Source organism: Anser brachyrhynchus, assembly GCF_964034855.1.
Source record: "Anser brachyrhynchus genome assembly, chromosome: 14".
NCBI lineage: Eukaryota > Metazoa > Chordata > Aves > Anseriformes > Anatidae > Anser > Anser brachyrhynchus.
Window position 1 is genome coordinate 9,526,519 of NC_137709.1, and position 16,898 is coordinate 9,543,416.

Here is a 16,898-nt window from a genome sequence, read left to right on the forward strand (position 1 = left end):
CCGCCGCCGTCCCGCTCCCCGGGGGGACGGCGCGTGGCACGCTGCAGGGCGGCGGGTGCCCATGCGGAGGGACGAGGCCCGTCGCCTCCCACCGAGGGACACCGGGTGCTGCCACACCGACACCCCGCCGGTTGCTGGAGCCTACCGGGGGGGGGGGGGGCGTGCGGCGGGCACCCGGGGCCGCTCCCCCGCTGCTCACCGAGCGCCGGGGCCGGGCCCGAGCCGTGCGGGCCTACCCGGGGAGCCCCTCCGGGGGGGCCGGGAGCCGGGTGCCGCCGCCCCGCCCCGCCCCGCCCCGCCCGGGCGCCGCCCGCCTCCGCGCCGCGATTTGCCGGTGCCGGCTCCGCCCGCTCCCCGCGCGGCCGCGGCCGAGGGGCGCGTTCAAACGCGGCGAGGGAAGGAGCGGAGCGGAGCGGGCAGCGCCGGGACCGCAGCGCCGCCGGCATGGTGAGTGCGGCCCGGCCCCGCCGCCGCCGGGCCCCGGTAACGCCGCCGGTTCGTCCCCTCCTCCCCTCCCCCCCTCCGTCCACACCGCGGTGCTTTGTCCTCGGGCCTCGGCCCGGCCCGGTTCTTGCCCCCCCCCCCCCCCCCCCCGTTCGCCGCCCGCCGGGCCCCGGGCTCATCCCCCGGTGTGCCGCCGTGCCCCGCTCCCCGCTCCCTTCCCGCAGCCGGGGAGGAGGCCGAGCCCCGCAACCCCCGCCGTGCCCGCAGGGGACGGGAAGAGGCCGCAGCGGGCAGGGCTCCGCCGGGGAGCAGCCCCCCCGAGCCGGGCACGGCTCCCTCCGGGCCGCCGGTCGGGGCCGGTGCGGCGGTGCTGTGCGGCCCCGGGTGCCTCCCGTCCCGCCGGCGGCCGGGCTCCCCGGGCCTGACCTACTTCCCCGGCCGCTCCTCGGGGAGCAGCAGCCTCGCCCGGTGCGAGCTGCGCCGTGCCCCGCCGGGGCCGCCGGCCGCCGAGCCCCCCGCGCAGCCCCCGGCACCCCCCGAGGCGTCCCCCCCGTCCTCGCCGCGGGGGTGCCGGTGCCCGGAGCAGGTGCTGTGCTCCCGGAGGGAGGTGACAGCTCAGGCCGGGAGCTGTCAGACAGGTTTGTGCGTGGCAGCAATTATCGGCGGCTGTTTGTTTACCCGCCGTGTGGAGCTGAGAACCAGGGCAGCTTCCTGGGTGTAGCCCTCCACCGGCCCCGCTGGCGGCAGCGGCGGCGGGGGGCTCCGCGGCCTCACGCCAAGCCCCGGCCTCACGGCGAGCCTCTACGGGAGGCTGGAGGCTCCCCGCAACGCCGGGGCTGCGTGGCTTGGCCGGGGGCCGCGTTGCCCTTCCCCGGTGCGTGGGGAGCAGGCGGTGAGGCCGAAGACGTGCCGGCGGCCTTCCGGCCCCGCGGGGCGCGGGGAGGCCCGGCCACCTGCGCAGGAAGCTGCATTGTCCTCGCGGCCTCCTTCCCCTTCCTCCCGCCTCCGTCCTGCAGCCGCGTCCGGCCTCGCCGGGCTTGGGGCTGCGGCGAGGGAGCGCGGCAGGGAGCCCCGGACGGCGGAGGAGCCGGTGCCGAGCAGAAGCGTCGCCGTGGGGCGGGAGACGCGTGTGCTCCGTGGGGAGGCCGAGCCGAGAGGCCAAACGGGACCGCGGCCTCCTCGGGGTCATTTCGGGGAGTGTCCGGAGGCTGTCCCCAGCCCCGCCGCCGTGGCCCCGGTGGGATGGGATGGACTCGCGGGCTCGGGCAGCTCCGAGCTCGGTGCCGGCCCCCGGTAATAACCGTGGCCTCACAGAGGGGGCAGGGAAAGGGGAGGCCGGTGTGGGGAGGCCGCGCGGAGGTTCCTGGGGAGGGGGCGGCTGGGTGCCGCCGGGCCGGGGCTGGCGCCAGGCCCGGGCAGGTGCTGCCGGCTCCCGAACTCGCCCGCCTGGCTGGGCGGCAGGTGCCTGTTCTGGTGGCGGCCCCGGCCGCGGGCGGGAGGTGGGGCTGGGTGTGGGAGGGAGGCGCTGCGCCACGGGGGGTGGCAAGGGGGGAGCCCCCACCGCTGCCTCTCGCCCCGCGCTCGGTTTTGTTGGCTCAGGGACCCCGGGGGAACTGCCGGGGGTCCCCCCCACCCCGGTGCTGGAAGCCTTTGGGGCCAGCCGGGACGGGGGATGCAGGAGGTGGGGGGGGGGCATGAAGGGACAGCAGTGGGCATCGCTGCACCCCTCGTGTGGGCAGGGGGTCCCTGAGGGTGGGACGGGCTTTGGGAGCGGGGCAGTCCCGGCCTTGCTGACTCTGTCTCTCCTTCGGCAGTGCTGGTCCCGGGCTTTTCTCTAATTCTCCATGGCAGCAGCACAGGGCCCTGTGACCTGTGAGCCCGACACCCGCGTCCTCGGCACCTACCTCTCCTCTGTGCCCGTCGGCAGCATGGGCAGCGTGGGCAGCCTGGTGGAGAAGCAGGACCTGTCCCCCCTGGAGCTGCGGGCCCCGCTGGGGGGCTCGCGGGGGCTCCGGCAGCCCGACGGCTTGCTCCGCAAGGGGCCGAGCCAGCGGGAGCTCTTCGGCTACCTGCACGGGGCCAAAAAGGAGACGCGGTCCGAGCGGAAGCACCAGACTTCGGGCGCCTGCTACAAGCGGGACTACGAGAGCGACCGCGAGAACCGGTCCCCCGAGCGCTGCTCCCGGGAGCATCACCGCGGGTCCGACTTCTCCAAGAGCTCGCTGCCTGAGCGGGGCCGCTTCGACAAGGTGAAATAGGAAATTTGTGCCCCCCCCCTCCGAAAATGTGCCCTGCTCTGGGATGGATGGGGCTGGAGCAGAATGTGCTGGGAGTGGGAGGTGGGACGGCGGGGATTTGGGGATGTCCAGGTGTGGTGGTGGGGCTGGGAGCGAATGGATTTTCTCTGGCTGGAGCTCGGGGGGTGTCCTCACACCGGTGGGGGCCCAGCCTGACCCCACTCGTGTTTTGCAGTGCCGCATCAGGCCCTCGGCCTTCAAGGCGGTGGCTGGGAAGGGGCTGGTCTCCATGCAGGGCCTCTCCTCGTCCAAGGGGCAGAAGCTGTCCAAGAGCAACGGGAGCCTGCACACGCTGCTGTCGCAGAGCAGCACGGCGCCCTCGCAGCACGGCCCGCTCCGCACCCACCTGCTCCACGCCATCAGCCTGGACGAGGCCTCTGACTCCAGCCACAACTCCATCCAGAGCTTCCCCTCCTACGGCTCCCGCCTCAAGCCTGCCCAGAGCCAGTTCAGCGCCTCCATGGGCCACATCAACCATATCGGGGGGTCCCTGGACAGGGTGTCCCGGAGCCCCAGGGACCCCCTGGCTCCCGAAAAGGCCCCCCTGTCCTGTAAAAGCATGGCCACGCTGAGCCGGCTGCAGAGCCCCGGGGAGCCCCCGCCGCCCTACGAGTTCACCTACTCCCTGGAAGACGCGGTGAAGCAGTTGGAGGATCGGCTGCAGGAGAGCGGGGGAGAACTGCGGCAGCTCAAGAGGAGCCTCAGCGAGACCGAGGACCCCTTCACGCAGGTGAGACGCGGGGCTGGGGCTGCGCTGGGTGTCCCTGGGCAGCGGTGACGGGGTGGCAGGAACCGTGAAGGAGCTGGTGTCCTGCCACGGTGCCTGATGGGCTGGGAGTGCCCAAACATGGGAGGACCCATGTCATGTTGTGGGGCAGGCATTGTCTGGGGAGCTGCTGTTAAACCTCTGCTCCACAGCTGGAGCTGGGGAGGGCATGGCCTGGATGAGCTGCTGGGTTTCTGAGAGGTCTCTGGGACCTCCTGGGATCCTTCCTGGGCGCTGACGTGCGCGGGGACAGGCTGTAGAGCGTCCCCAACGTCTCTCTCTGCTGGCAGGTGTTTGAGGACAAGCAGCGGCTGTGGCTGGATGAGCTGGAGGACCTGAAGCAGATGTACATGGCCAGGCTGCAGCAGGTGACGCAGCAGGCGCAGCGCGGCCAGCGGGCGCTGCAGCTGCAGCTCTACAAGGCGCAGCAGGAGAAGAAGCGGCTGCAGGAGGAGCTGAACATGCAGCAGTGCCAGTGCGAGGAGGCCAAGCTCCGGCAGTCCCAGGGCGAGCGTGTCAGCCCCAAGCTGGAGGAGACCAAGTGGGAGGTGAGTCCCCTTCCTTCCCTCCCTCCTGCCACCTTCCTGGCTGCACGGCCACGATGGGGGCCGTGGTTCTCTGCTTTGCTGTCACCCGTGGCCACGGGATGGGAGAAAAAGCCAGGCATGGTGCTTGTGTTCTCCCAGGGATGCTGTGGCGATAAAAACGGGGTGCTGGCACCCATGGGGACCTGCTCCTCGCTCACCGTTTGCCTGTGCCCTGCAGGTGTGTCAGAAGGCAGCCGAGATCTCCCTGCTGAAGCAGCAGCTCCGGGACACCCAGGAGGAGATGGCTCAGAAGCTGGGCGAGATCTTCAGCCTGAAGACGCAGCTGCGAGAGGCCAAGGCTGAGGTCCAGGCCCGGGACTCGCAGCTGGCGCAGCTGGCGGACTCCTTCCAGAGCCCCCCGGAGCCCGGCGCCTCGCTGCCGCTGGGCGACGACCCCATGCCAGCGTGCCAGGACTTCCCTGGCTGTGAAACGGATGACTCCAAGTGCCGGGGCCTCCACAGCGACTCCGCGGAGCCCCTGGAGCGGCAGGTGGAGTGGCTGTGGGCCGAGCTGCTGCGGGAGCGGCGCCAGGGCCAGCTGCAGGCCGTGAACTTTGAGCTGGAGAGGAAAACCTGGCAGGAGGAGAAGGAGAAGGTGCTGCGGTACCAGCGGGAGCTCCAGGCCAGCTACATGGAGATGTACCACCGGAGCCAGGCGCTGGAGCGGGAGCTGCGGCAGCTGCGCTCGGAGCCCAGGGACGTCGGGGCCGACTCGCCGTGGATCGAGCGAGTGGAGTCCTCCAAGATCTGAGCGGCGGGACGCCTGCGGGACTGTGAAGGGGGAAGGGCTCTTGCTGCTGCAACGGGATGAGCTCGGGGTCATGAGGCCCAGCTGCTCGGCCCCGCCCTGGGGAGAAGGACCGATGGCCACAAGGGAACTTTTCCTTCTTGCAGCGCTTCAGGCCCGTGGGGGGGGTGGTCTCTGGAGAGGGGATCGTCCGTGCCGGGGCAGGGGTCTTGCATGTGCCCTGTGCTCTGCCTCCAGGAGCACTTGCCCTGCGATCCCTTCAATCGTGGGGCCGGAGACCAAACGCCCTGTGAGACATTGCCCGTCCCTCCTGCTCTGCCCCCCCTCTTCCCTTCACCCCCGTAACTTAATATCTTGCTGAGGAGAGGCTCAAGCCCTGGCCCCCCGGTTCCAGCTGGTGCTCGCAGAGGCTGCGCTGCGCCGGGCCCAGCGGGTGCTGCTGCAGCCGGGAAGGTGAAGGAGGGAAGCCTGCAGCGTGCTGGTACAGCTGGGCGAGGGGGAGCTGCCCCCTTCGCGTCACCGCTAGTGTGGCTGTTGTGCAGCGAGGGGGGTTACTGCAGCTTCCCAGCAGAGGCTGGCAAGTAGAGGAGGTGAGGGCCTTGTGTAACGACGATGGGCGGGAGCCCCCCCGGGCTGCGCCCAGAGAAGCTGGAGCATCCCCGCATCTCCCCTCCCTGCAGGGGGAAGAGGTGCCGGAAGGAGCCGGCGCTGTGCTTGTAACGTGGAGCCCCCTGAAGGCCAGGCGGGGCCCCCTCTCCTTGGCCTTTCCTGCAATAAACCCGGATTTCGTTCTTCTGCCCTCGGCCTCTGCTTTCTCCTCGCGGTGCCTGGGGGGTGCCTGGGGGCTGCCCGGGGCGGGGGGGGACACGAGCTGCAGCCCGGGCGAGCTGCCGCGTCGGGGAGGGGAAAGAGGCGGTGCGGGGCTGGCAGCACAACCGGCTGGGGCTGAGTCACAGCAGGGCAGGGCCGGGCGGGTTGGGGCAGCCCCGGGGCGCTGCCGCAGGGATGGGGCCTCCCTCACCACCCCAAATAGAATGGGCTGACACCTCCCCCCACAACCGAGGTGACTCTGCCCCCCCCCAAAAAAAAGCACTCAGACAGCTCGTACAACCCCCCCACGTTTATTCACCCCCTGCCCGTGTCCCTCCGCAGAGTGCTGCTGTCACGTCCCATCCCGTTCCCCCCCCCCCCCCCCGCTGTGGGTCAGAGCGGCATGGGCAGCGCCTCCACGTCCTCCAGGCACTCATCGTAGGCCTCCTGGTACTCCTCGTGGGGCTTGATCAGGATGACACACGTGGGGCGCTTCGAGCCGGCCGCAGCTCCCAGGTCCTGCAGGGGCAGAGCGGGGCCGTGGGGTGTCGGGCAGCCTGCCGGGAGGGAGCCCCAGCACACCCCGACACCCCCCCCCCGGGACACAGGGAAGGCGCCCTGCCCTCCCCCAGACGCCCTGCCATCCCCCAGACGCCCAAACACTCTTTGCATGGGCTGGGCACAAGAACCCTTCTCCCAGCTCATCTCTTCTAGCCCAAACGCTGCGCTGATGCATGCTGCACACGCCTGGCACCTGCCTCACGTACCCTGCTCGTTGCCCATAGCAGGGGAGCCCCAAAGCCCCTGCCCACCACTAAGTTCTAGTCTGAGCAGGGACGGACATCTCTCCATCACCACATCTTGGCCATCGTCTCATTTCCAGGAGCATCCAGGTCCCAGCTCAGAACTAAAAGGAAGAAATCCATCCCAGCTCTGTTCCAGACAGCTCTGGTGCTGCTGTGGGAGCTCTACCGGGACAAACGCTCCTGCAGCGAGAGCCTCCTACACCTGAGCTGCCAGGGTCTGTTCCTCTCATGTCCTGGCACGGCACAAGCACTGGGTGCTTCGCTCAGACACCACAGCGGAGCCTCCCCAGGACAGTTCCTGCCAAGGCCCGGGCCGGCTGCAGCCCACCAGGCTTGGCGTCACAGGGGTGGGTCCCTCCAGGCTGCGCAGCCACCTGCCCTTACCGATTTGGAGGGGACGTACGCATACGGGAGGTTCCTGTCCTCACACATGATGGGGATGTGGCAGTACACATCGATGGGCAGCGTGTCGCCAGCCAGCACCGCGATCCTAAAGGGGAAAACACACGTCAGCGGCCGGCGCTGCACCAGGGCGGCGGGGCCGGGGCTCCACTTACCCCTTCTCGCCCTTGTTGATGAACTTCTGCACTTCCTTCACGCCGCGGCGGATCTGCTTGTGCTTGGCCGCTGCAAGAGAGGCGCAGCGTCAGGGGGCCGCGCGGCCCGGCCCGGCCCGGTCCCGGTCACAGGCCCCAGATCCCAGCCCCACCCCCGGCCCCAGGCCCAGGCCCAGGCCCCCCCGGGCCCGGTCCCAGCCCCGGCCGGACCTTTCCTAATGCACTTGTAGAGCTTCCGCGTCAGCTTGCGGGAGGCGAGAGGCTGCGCGATGGGGTTGAGGTGCCCGAGCTGCTCCCGGTACGACAGCTCCGGGGCCGCCTCCGCCGCCTCCGCCTCCTTCTCACGCGCCATGGCCGCGCGCTGCCGGCGGCCGCTTCCGCTTCCGGGGCACGTGCGGCGCGGCGGCCGCCGGCGGCGCGGCAGCCAATGGGAGCCCGCCCTGGCTGAGCCCGCCCACCGCCCCGGCCAATGGCGAGCGGCGCCCGGCCCCCAGTGAGACCAGTGCGCCCAGTGCCCCCAGTACTGCTGCAGCTCCCAGTGCCTCCAGTGTTCCCGGTGCTCCTCGGGGCAGGGTCCCCAAGGGTCCCCAGTGCGCCCCCAGTCCTCACAGTGCGCCCCCAGTGCTCCCAGTACCCCCCCAAGTTCCCCCAGTGCTCCCAGTGCCACCAGTACTCCTAGAGCTCTCAGTGCTTCCAGTGGTCCCAGTGCTCCTCAGGGCAGAGCTCCCAGAGCCCCCAGTGCTCCCAGTGCCCCCCAGTCCCCCCAGTAACCCCCAACTTCCCCCAGTGCTCCCAGTGTTGCCCCAGTGCTCCCAGTGTGCCCAGTGCCACCAGTACTCCTAGAGCTCCCAGTGCCTCCAGTGCTCCTTGGGGCAGGGTCCCCAGTGCTCCCAGTGCCCCCCAGTCCCCACAGCACTTCCCCAGTGCTCCCAGTGCCCCATCAGTTTCCCCAGTGCTCCCAGAGCTCCTCAGGGCACAGCCCCCACTGCCTTTGGTGCTCCCGGTCTTCCTAAAGCTCCCAGTGCTCTCACAGTGGCCCCAGTGCTCCCAGCACCTCCAGTGCTCCTATTGCTCCCCCAGTGCTCCCAGTGCTCCCAGTGTCCCCAGCGCCCCGTCACCTCCTGCCCAGCCGCAGCCTGTCCTCCGAGCACAGGAGGGCTTCACCCAGCATCTGCATCTGCTCCAGAACCTCCCGCTGCATCTCCAGGGCCATGCGGTGCACGTGGTGGTTGCAGCTGTTGTACATCACCGCGTTCTGGAACATGAGCATCAGGCTGCACTGGAACTGGGCCATGGACTGGATGTGCCCCTTGGACAGGCTTCGCTTTATGCTGGTTAAATCCATGGGCCTACGAAAAATAACACAGCAGGAAAATTAAATGGCAAGCCAGAGTCAGGCTCTGCACGAACGTGCTTGTCCTCATTTCAGCGTGGCCCTGAAAGCACGGCTACTTTCAATCAATATTATGGCTCGGGACAAAGAGGGGGAGAGAGAAATGTTCTTCTAAGGCAGACGAAAGTAAGTTCAGCCAATCTGACACTTGCCACCCAACCAACTTGGCAGGCCATTAGCAGTTGCTTCTAAAAAAATATGAAGTTACGCTCCAGAGAAGGCAAGCAGAGCGCTTCTAGTAATTAGTCTTCCTGAAGTCAGCCCAGGTCTGAGTGGAGAAAGAAAAGTTACTAAAATAGGTATCTATTAAAGCCCCTTAAAATCAAATGGTGCCACTAGCAAAAATAGCAGTGCTGATAAGGGGAACATGAAGGAGAATAAATATTACTTCCCTTATTTTGACAGAATGAGAAAATGAATGGCTGCAGAGAGGACAACTGTGACCAGAATAGAATATGATTCAGCTCTGAAAAATGCCCTTAATCTATCTGGGAAATATTCTTATGACCCACTTCTCCACTGAGAGTAAAACATCTGGGGAACGAGCACTGGATGAAGGGAGAACATCGACAGAGGCACATGCTTCCAACGTGGGGATAACAGGCTGCTGGGCTGCAGAGCCTGAATCCCCCAAGCTCAGGCAGGGAGGGGTTACAGCTGCAGACTGTGCAAGGCCAGCAAAGGGCAGGCACAATGCATTTCAGCCCCACAGGCACTGCCATTTCCAGGTCCTGATCACCCGGAGGGAGTTTTAATAAAATAAGTCAGTGGGAGAAGGTAATGACAGTCAAACTCTGCGGAACAGGAGGAAGGAGACAGTCCCAGTGGTGATTTGGAAACCAGAGGCTGACCTCAACCTGTCTTTCCTGTTCCGAGTGCTGGGTGCCAGAGAAGACAAACAGAGAGAAATCAAGCAGTGAACAGCTCTTCCACAAACTCACCTCTTCACTACATCCCTGTATCCCGGGGCTTGTTTCTCTGACACTGCCTTCAGGAATGGGCCGCTGTATCTACAAGGACAAGCACAAATGACCTCTGCCTGCTTCCGAGCAGGGGGCCAAAGACAACACCGCAGCACGGGCTAGTGCTGGCCTCTCCCTGCTTGCCACAAGGGGCACAGCCTGTTAGCAACTCCCCGTGCTGGGTGGCTGGCACAGCCAGGCAGGGGAGGAGGCTGAGCCCTTGCTGAAGCTGGCCCTGCCAGCTGTGTAGGAAGCAACATTTGGGCTTTGGCACATTCTGCAGAGGAAATAAATATGCAGTGTTCTCTCCGTTTTTACAGCGCCCAGCTGTTCTTCCTGCGAGGACAGCCAGAAGCAAAGCCACGGAGAGACATGGCCGCCTGGGCTGGCTGTCGTGGAAGGAGCACAAGGCCCGTTGGCACGGGAGGTGGCACTCAGGACGGTGCTAACCCAACCCTGTGCCCCACGTACCTGTGACTGGCTATCATCTTCCAGATGGACAGGACGGTTCTTTTGAAGTGCGAATGCTGCATGGGGTTATCCCAACTCAGCTGCATCCTGCGGAAGGAAGGTAGTGCCAGATCACCGTGCTCGAGCCAGAGGAGGAGGCAGCACTTCTGTTAGCACCTACCACATCCAGGTGGGTACAGCCCAGAGATCCTTTTCTGTAGCTACACAAAGCCTCTCAGGGTGACATGGCAGAAGCGTTCTGCATCTGAACGCACAGCCAACCATCAACCGTGCAGGAAGATGCAGCGTGACAGGCAGCTGGCTGACAAGGGCTGAGCTGAGCTGACCAGCATGATCAAGTCAGACAGAAAAGCTCACACTACTCTGACATTGAGAACTTTACTAAGGTGTTTTTTATTCAGATTCCTATCCCATTAAACCATGGTATTCCTTCGAAAGGCAGCCCAGGTAATCGCACACGTGGCAGAGCCTACCCATAACTGACATGCCTGCCCTTGCCTCAAGGGCGATGGCAATACCTCTCTTAGGAGACGGACTGGACACTGCCTGATAAAGTCTGATGCCCACCCAGCTCATGGCAGACCTAGCTGCCTTGAAGAAACATGAATTTTCTATTTAACCTCTTATTAATCACTACTCTTCTTACTTACGTACAGGATCAATGCCTAAAATGCTGGCAGACCCACAGAAATAGCACAAGTTACCTCCTTCCCTCCTGTTCTCCTTGGACATAGCACCTTCCTGGAGGTGACCTGTGCCATACGCTTGTTCTCACGTGAGACAAGAAAAACAACTGTTCTGCTTTACTTGCGGGAGGGCAGACTGAACCACTTACAGCTGCATGTTGGCAGGACTTGGGGTGCGCAGCACGGGGTCTGCAGAGGTGCCATCACTATCATCTCGGTCCTGGGCCTGATGAATCTCCTGTGCACGTAGCTCACCTAAAGCTTGATCTCCAGGTGCCTCTTGAGCCTTGGCCTGAAGAGCAAAGAGGAAAATGGAGATATGGCTAAAATGGCAGCCCATCACCTGATTCCTTCACACAGAAACCAGCCTGCTGCACATCCCCTGACTGCATCCAGACCCAAATGGGAGCAAGTTCTCTCTGTATTAGTCTGGAGGATGATGTTTGACCTTATTCAGATCTTTGTTGTGCTGGCCAGGGCTCCAGTACCAGCTGGGTTTGATCTCCTAGCTCACAACCACCTCTGGCTAACACAAACATTGCGGAGCTGACTGGTGCCCAGAGGTGTGTCTGGTTTCTTTTCTGGGAAGAGTCATGGATGTACAGAGGGCAAACAGGATCTGAGGTAAGACTGCCTCAGGCTTGTTAAACCTCAAGACACAGAAAACAGGATCCCCAAGAGTACAACAGGACTGTTTCCTCAAAAACTCCCACATGAATATGACAGAGAATAGACTCAACCAGGAAGGAGAGTGGTGCTGTTGGTGCAGCGATTTGCTAACAAAACGGAGGGGGAGGTGCAGGGACAGAGGCATTCTGGAGGTCAGAAGTGGGATTATGTACAGGGACACCCAAGAATTCCTCAGCAGGACATCTGAACCATGGAGCAGACTCTCCAGCAGGAACACGGACACTGGGCTGGGCATGGCTTTGACCACTTGGCAGACCACGAGGGAACTGCTGGGAATAACCCTGCTCAGGCTGCGCAGGTGAACTGCGAGAACCTTGAAAGTAATTTCTGCCTCCAGTGTCTAAGAAACAAATGTGAGCGCACGACTGAAAAACTGGGCACTGTTCTTCCACTGCTGTGGTGTTACAGCCTGTCCCAGCACCACCTCGCAGGCTGGTGGGAGCCCAGCACCCCCCAGACACAGGACTAGCGCAAACCCAGGCTAAACAGCGCCTGCTTCCAAGACATGACGGTCTCCAGGGGCAGATGGTTACTGCTATTGCATCCACGTGGGCCTGAAACCAGCCAAGCTGCGTGCTGCATAACACAGCAATTAGAACAAACCAAGTATTCCAGTCTTGCCTTAAACCTGAGAGCAGGCTGCCAGCTCTCATGAGTCACCTTTGTGCTGCCAAGGAGCAATGCCTCCAACTCACATCTGAGGGTTTGATCTGTAACGAGCTTCCTGTTCATAAAGATTCATATCCATACATAACAAACATCCATCCTTCCCCTCATATACTTCTTTTGCATTCCACTCCCTGATGTCTCCTCCTCTGTGTCCCCATCTCCCCAGCTGGAACGTGGGACTTCCCCATCTCTTCTAGAGCTGATTTCCTTTACTGCCTCTCATCTCTCATCAGAGGCTCTCCTAGGACCACCTCTCCCCTACCTCTCTTCCCAGGAGGTTTTCTTTCTCGTCTTCTGCCAGGACATGCAGATGACTTTCCTCTGCTCTTGAGACTACTGCCCCTGTAGTCTTTTCCTGGCAGCTTACATCTTCCCCATCACCCCGCTTTCCAGAGCCAGAATAATCCCATGGAGTCTGAGCTGAATCTGTGCAGCTAATGCGGAGAGGTTCCATCAACTGGGTTACCTGCGACACAGAGATACACTGCTTCAAATTGTGAAGGCAAAAGGAAGAATAAATAAGCAGCACAAGTGCTATTTTTGCTTTCACTCACGAACGTCTTTCCATTTTTAGGAATCCTTGCAAAATCTTCTGATGAAGCCCTGTGTTGTTATTACAAGTGTCAGTTCGCTGACATCTCTGTGCTTTAGGGTGAGCTGTGTTTTGGCAAAGCAGCTGCCTGGCTGCAGTGCCAGCTTTAAATGGGAGCAAGGGCTAGGCTTGGAACAGGGAGCAAGTTAACTCAGGGCATCTACACCTCCCCCAGAATATTTCTGTGTGTCAGGATGGTGGAGGCACTGAAAACTAGTATTTCAGGAAGGCCTAAGCTATGCAGCCCACTTTCCTGTCATCCAAACAGCCCTACCTCTGAGAAGAACTGGAGAAGACTTTCATCTTCACATTGCCTCTCTGCTTTTGGGTAGTCTTCGCTATCATCCTCCCAGAGAGGATCACTGAACTTCAGCCTGTGGTCTACCTCTTGGCTGCTCTCCTCCAGCTTCCCCAAGGCCACCTCTTCGGTATTCCTCCAGCTCCCCAGTTCCAGATCCAAGCTTGAATCCCAGCTGAGAACTGACTGGAAGTCGCTGTTCTTCTCTGAGTCGCTGGGAGACTCCGTCTCAGACCCGCACCACAGCCAGGAATGGCCCATCTGCAAACAAACACAGAGACACAGCAATTTCTTTGTACCCTGCTCCAGAACTGCAAAGCCCACTTCATCTCCTGACCCGCTCAGAGAGCCAAAACATGGCAAGGACTCTGTGAGGTGAGCAACCTGCTCCTGAGCCCAAAATTCATGGCATAGGGCAGAGCTGTAGTTGTGCAGCCGCACCAACTACCATTTCAGAGCAACCGAATTTCCATTTTCCAGTGCTTTCCCCGTGCTCGCCCCTTGCCTGGCAGCAGAGTGGGTACTCTGCTCAGGGGATACTGAGCTGGTTTGGAGCACGTGGCTGTGTCTGACGGCACCGTTAGGTACTGAAGGCAGCGAGCAGCAAGCTCAAAACCACATCATGCTGGGGCCAGGAGCTGTTGACCTCTGTGGACAACCTGTGACTCCAAGGGCAGCTCACTGAGATTCCCTTTGCTGCCCCTTTTGCTGGTACATTGGAAACAACTTCTTACAGACACTGCAGGAACCTGGGTTGGAAGTGACAGAAGTAATTTAACTGGGTGGCAGTATCTTGTGTGCCTGAGCCAGGAGCACTGCAGTGATGCACACTCAGAGGCTCACAGGGGACAGCTCTGCACACACGTCAGAAAATAAGAATTAGCGTTCTCTTAAGATGGAAGAAACCACTCGTTTCACCTCTGCTTGTTAGTCTAAGTCTCTTCTGCTGCACGAGTCCCCTGCAATTCCTCTAAAGTCTGGGGAATCGCTTGCAGGATCACCATAACAACAGCAAAGGGCTGTTAGAAAAATCTGCATCTTGCTACTGAACTACGTGCTGCACCTATGGAGAGCTCTGTGCATTCATTAAAAATGTCTTTAGAGTTTTCAGTTAATTACGTACAACCTCATTTTTCCAGGGCTTTGCACAAACGCATTTCTCACTGACTTCCCTTTGCCTTCTCAGGACTGCCACTACGGCAGCGAACACAGCCTGCAGTGCCTAACTGGGAGAAATAAAGAATCTGCCGGCTTTGGGATGGCAAAACTCATTTGCTTCTTTTATAAACATCCAGGCAGAGCCAGGACCTCGCAGGCCTCCCTTCTAAAGCCTCTTCCAAAGTTAACTTTAGCGGAAGCGAATAAAATTTGATGAGGCAGGAGATAATGCTGCCTGCTCTGGGCTTCCAGCTAAAGGAGTCGGGCAGACTGATCCCATCGGAGGAGTAACCGTGCCTAGAGCACTTCTCTGCACAATCAGCAGAGCTGGTTGCACACGCACAACCGGTCACCGCAGCTCAGCTGAGGAGCAAAAGCCTTAGGCTAGGGTAATCCCATCACTTGTGATCATCTTTCTGTACTCCAGCGCAGAGGGATCGGCATTTTAAAATCAGGAGGCCCAGGTAACGTGGGCATAAGCGCCGATTAAAAGGGGCTTTGACCTTATGTTCGGTTTTACTAAATCCTGGAAGGCTCGAGATGTCAGAGAGCAGAGCAGCAGAAATACTGTAAGACAAGTGGGCTGAGCGAAGTAATTACAGCCTGCTTAGTTCCACACCGATTCTGTACGAAAAATAAGGGATGAGAAGGGACTCAATTTAACTTTTAATTAAGATCTTCCTTGCAGACTTTACGTAAGTTGCCAACAGGGAATCATTATTAAATGGGAAAGTTTTAGTTCACTTTGCAGAGATCAGATACTGCACAACTCCTGCTGATACAAGAAAAAGCTGTTAGAAATAAAGGCGACAGCCTTTAAAAGGAATTTACATGTCAAAACAAGGAAAATGATAAAAGCCCGAACTTTGGCAAATGAAATGTAGAATCCACAATGAAGTAGGCAGAAAAAGAAAAAAAAAAAGATCAATTTGCTAAAGACATAAAAGCAAATAACAACAACAAACCTCGTCAAAAACATCAGAAGCAGCGAGCTGCCAGCTGATCAGTGGGGATGACGCACCACCAGTGCCAAACATCTCAGGGGAAAACAGGGCCAGTTGGAAAAACCAAATTAATCATCATTACCAGCAGCTGCCACAGAGGAGGACAGCAAAGTCAGAGAGACTTTCTCTTGGGACGGGTCCGAGGGACTGTTTGTGATTAAAGTGTCAACAGGGGAGGTTTTAGAGCAATTTGGGGGAGGCAGTAAGCCTTGGAACTACTTGGCATTCACTCATGAGTCCCTAAGAGGCTTAAACATAACATGACCAAACCTCTGCTGTGCAACCTGTCATTTAAATCAGCCATAGCACATGAAACACAAGGGGGCAATTGTTATTTCTGTCTGTGGAAAGGTGTACGGTGGGAGATGCAGCACAGTGAGCCCGAGCTCCCAACTAGACAGATTAGTACAAAATATTACAAAGAACGGAATTAGGAGTTGAAGCGTGAGATGGTGAATTTGGAAAGAGGCAACAGGGCTCTGAAGAGGAAACCAGTATCTTAAGAGTTCTGAAGATCTTAAATAACATCATTGCAGGCTATTGACATGTCACAGGGCAAGAGAAAAGGCTCTTTGAGGGAAAAAATACCTGGTTCAGAAAAGAAACCAAGGGTAGGAATGAACAGCAATACTTTCCATAAAAAAACAATCTACTAGTGGGCATAATAAAGGTCCTCCCATATGCTGCAACTTCAGTTGTTCAACACAAATCAGCAGAGGCGTTACACCAACACTCTTAGTGGCCAGCAGTGAAAGGAGGTGGTGGTGACAAGTTGCACATAAATGTTTACTCCGTGAGGGCGGTAAGTGCTGAAACAAGTTGTCCAGAAAGGTTATGAAATCTCCATCCCTGCAGATTTTCAAAACTTGACTAGGCAAGACCCTAAGCAAGCTGATCTGCCTTCCAAGCTGGCCATGCACAGGGCAGCAGGTTGGACGAGCTGATTCTCAGAGATCCTTTCCAACTTAAACGAGTCCACAAAATACCAGAAAGCAAAGAACCCTGTAACTTTTTGTGCCACGAGCTTAACAACCTGTAATTTCTGGAGACTGAGGCCCACAAAATTTCAAATCAGAAATTTGTTTCCAAGTTCAGCAGCGAAGGACATTTAACCAGTAAGCAAACCTAAAGACTCCACATTTCTAGCATCAAATACAAAGCGACTCTTGGTGGAAATAAACCTTACCTTTACCAAACAGGGGATGCAACACAGTGGGCACCACAAACTTCAGCATTAAACTTATGAAAACCAACAGCTCTTACTAGATAAGGTAACAGTCCCTCTGTAGTAATTGCAATGACTGATTCTTGCAACTGGTGTGACAGAATGCTGAGCCCTGTACATGCTGCACAACAAAAGGTGTAGACAACCCCCAGCTGCTGCAAGTATCACAAAGGATCATGTTTTTTTGTTCTTTTCTCATGGAAGGATACACAGGCAGAAAATGCACAAGTTCACAGGTCATATTAGCAGAAAAAAAAAATCAGGTAACTTGAAAGTTGTCAGAGGAAGCTTAAAACTCAGTCATCCAGGTTGCTGAGGAAAAGAACTGTTAACATCCAGCCAAGAGAACCGGTTCAAAACTCCTGCTGTGAAACCAGATACAGACATGCCTACAGCAGCTGGAATCAGATTTTCACGCTAACTAGCTTACCCCTTTCAAATCTCTGGGGAAAAACGTGGTACATTCAACACAATGTTCTGTTAAGGAAAGCCGCAGTGAGACTGTAGTACTTAACTTTCCGTGGTTAAGATGTCCTGTTTCATAACAACACTGCCATATCCTTACACACACACTCACAGAGGGAACGTTCCCCTCCATCCAAGCACCGTGCAGCATTCTAATGATTAATGCATTGTCTCCGATGTCAAAGACCTGCAGTGCTTGTGTGCTCCAGCGGGTAACTGGAAGTGCGTTGCATTTGCAGGCGTTCAAGGCGTGTATGCACACTTGTACAC

At 59.3% G+C, this 16,898-nt stretch overlaps 3 protein-coding genes across 6 annotated transcripts; 1 reads left to right on the forward strand and 2 right to left on the reverse strand.

Annotated features, from left to right (window-relative positions):
- Window positions 1-307: 307 nt before the first annotated feature.
- On the forward strand, window positions 308-5,640 carry N4BP3 (NEDD4 binding protein 3). 3 transcript variants are annotated; one of them, XM_080555744.1, is made up of 5 exons: window positions 308-447; window positions 2,259-2,693; window positions 2,917-3,471; window positions 3,798-4,055; window positions 4,273-5,640. In XM_080555744.1, exons 2-5 carry the CDS (start codon window positions 2,289-2,291, stop codon window positions 4,843-4,845), a joined length of 1,791 nt encoding a protein of 596 aa, XP_080411870.1. In that variant the 5' UTR covers window positions 308-447; window positions 2,259-2,288; the 3' UTR covers window positions 4,846-5,640. The 3 variants fall into 3 exon arrangements, with proteins under 3 accessions (XP_080411870.1, XP_080411872.1, XP_080411871.1); XM_080555746.1 differs by lacking the exon at window positions 308-447 and adding an exon at window positions 462-483; XM_080555745.1 differs by lacking the exon at window positions 308-447 and adding an exon at window positions 1,562-1,737.
- Window positions 5,641-5,947: 307 nt separating this feature from the next.
- On the reverse strand, window positions 5,948-7,402 carry NHP2 (NHP2 ribonucleoprotein). The gene is made up of 4 exons (XM_080555752.1): window positions 7,226-7,402; window positions 7,016-7,085; window positions 6,843-6,948; window positions 5,948-6,171 (listed from the first exon to the last, which is right to left on the reverse strand). Exons 1-4 carry the CDS (start codon window positions 7,365-7,367, stop codon window positions 6,046-6,048), a joined length of 444 nt encoding a protein of 147 aa, XP_080411878.1. The 5' UTR covers window positions 7,368-7,402; the 3' UTR covers window positions 5,948-6,045.
- A 368-nt stretch (window positions 7,403-7,770) lies between these two features.
- LOC308177877 (bromodomain-containing protein 8-like) lies at window positions 7,771-16,820 on the reverse strand. 2 transcript variants are annotated; one of them, XM_080555748.1, is made up of 7 exons: window positions 16,594-16,820; window positions 12,753-13,037; window positions 12,149-12,352; window positions 10,677-10,819; window positions 9,842-9,928; window positions 9,350-9,418; window positions 7,771-8,364 (listed from the first exon to the last, which is right to left on the reverse strand). In XM_080555748.1, exons 1-7 carry the CDS (start codon window positions 16,777-16,779, stop codon window positions 8,130-8,132), a joined length of 1,209 nt encoding a protein of 402 aa, XP_080411874.1. In that variant the 5' UTR covers window positions 16,780-16,820; the 3' UTR covers window positions 7,771-8,129. The 2 variants fall into 2 exon arrangements, with proteins under 2 accessions (XP_080411874.1, XP_080411875.1); XM_080555749.1 differs by lacking the exon at window positions 12,149-12,352.
- Window positions 16,821-16,898: the final 78 nt, after the last annotated feature.

Bases quoted from the DNA above. Each gene is read 5' to 3' on its own strand.
- N4BP3 (XM_080555744.1), top strand. From the start codon at position 2,289: ATGGCAGCAGCACAGGGCCCTGTGACCTGTGAGCCCGACACCCGCGTC. The intron at 2,694-2,916 runs GTGAAATAGGAA...CGTGTTTTGCAG, and splicing joins AGCGGGGCCGCTTCGACAAG to TGCCGCATCAGGCCCTCGGC. The intron at 4,056-4,272 runs GTGAGTCCCCTT...TGTGCCCTGCAG, and splicing joins TGGAGGAGACCAAGTGGGAG to GTGTGTCAGAAGGCAGCCGA.
- LOC308177877 (XM_080555748.1), bottom strand. From the start codon at position 16,779: ATGCTGCACGGTGCTTGGATGGAGGGGAACGTTCCCTCTGTGAGTGTG. The intron at 9,929-10,676 runs GTAAGTGGTTCA...TTCCTTCCGCAG, and splicing joins AGTCCTGCCAACATGCAGCT to GATGCAGCTGAGTTGGGATA. The intron at 8,365-9,349 runs GTGAGTTTGTGG...TATTTTTCGTAG, and splicing joins TACAGGGATGTAGTGAAGAG to GCCCATGGATTTAACCAGCA.
- NHP2 (XM_080555752.1), bottom strand. From the start codon at position 7,367: ATGGCGCGTGAGAAGGAGGCGGAGGCGGCGGAGGCGGCCCCGGAGCTG. The intron at 7,086-7,225 runs GTCCGGCCGGGG...CCTCTCTTGCAG, and splicing joins CTACAAGTGCATTAGGAAAG to CGGCCAAGCACAAGCAGATC. The intron at 6,172-6,842 runs GTAAGGGCAGGT...CTGCCCCTGCAG, and splicing joins CGTACGTCCCCTCCAAATCG to GACCTGGGAGCTGCGGCCGG.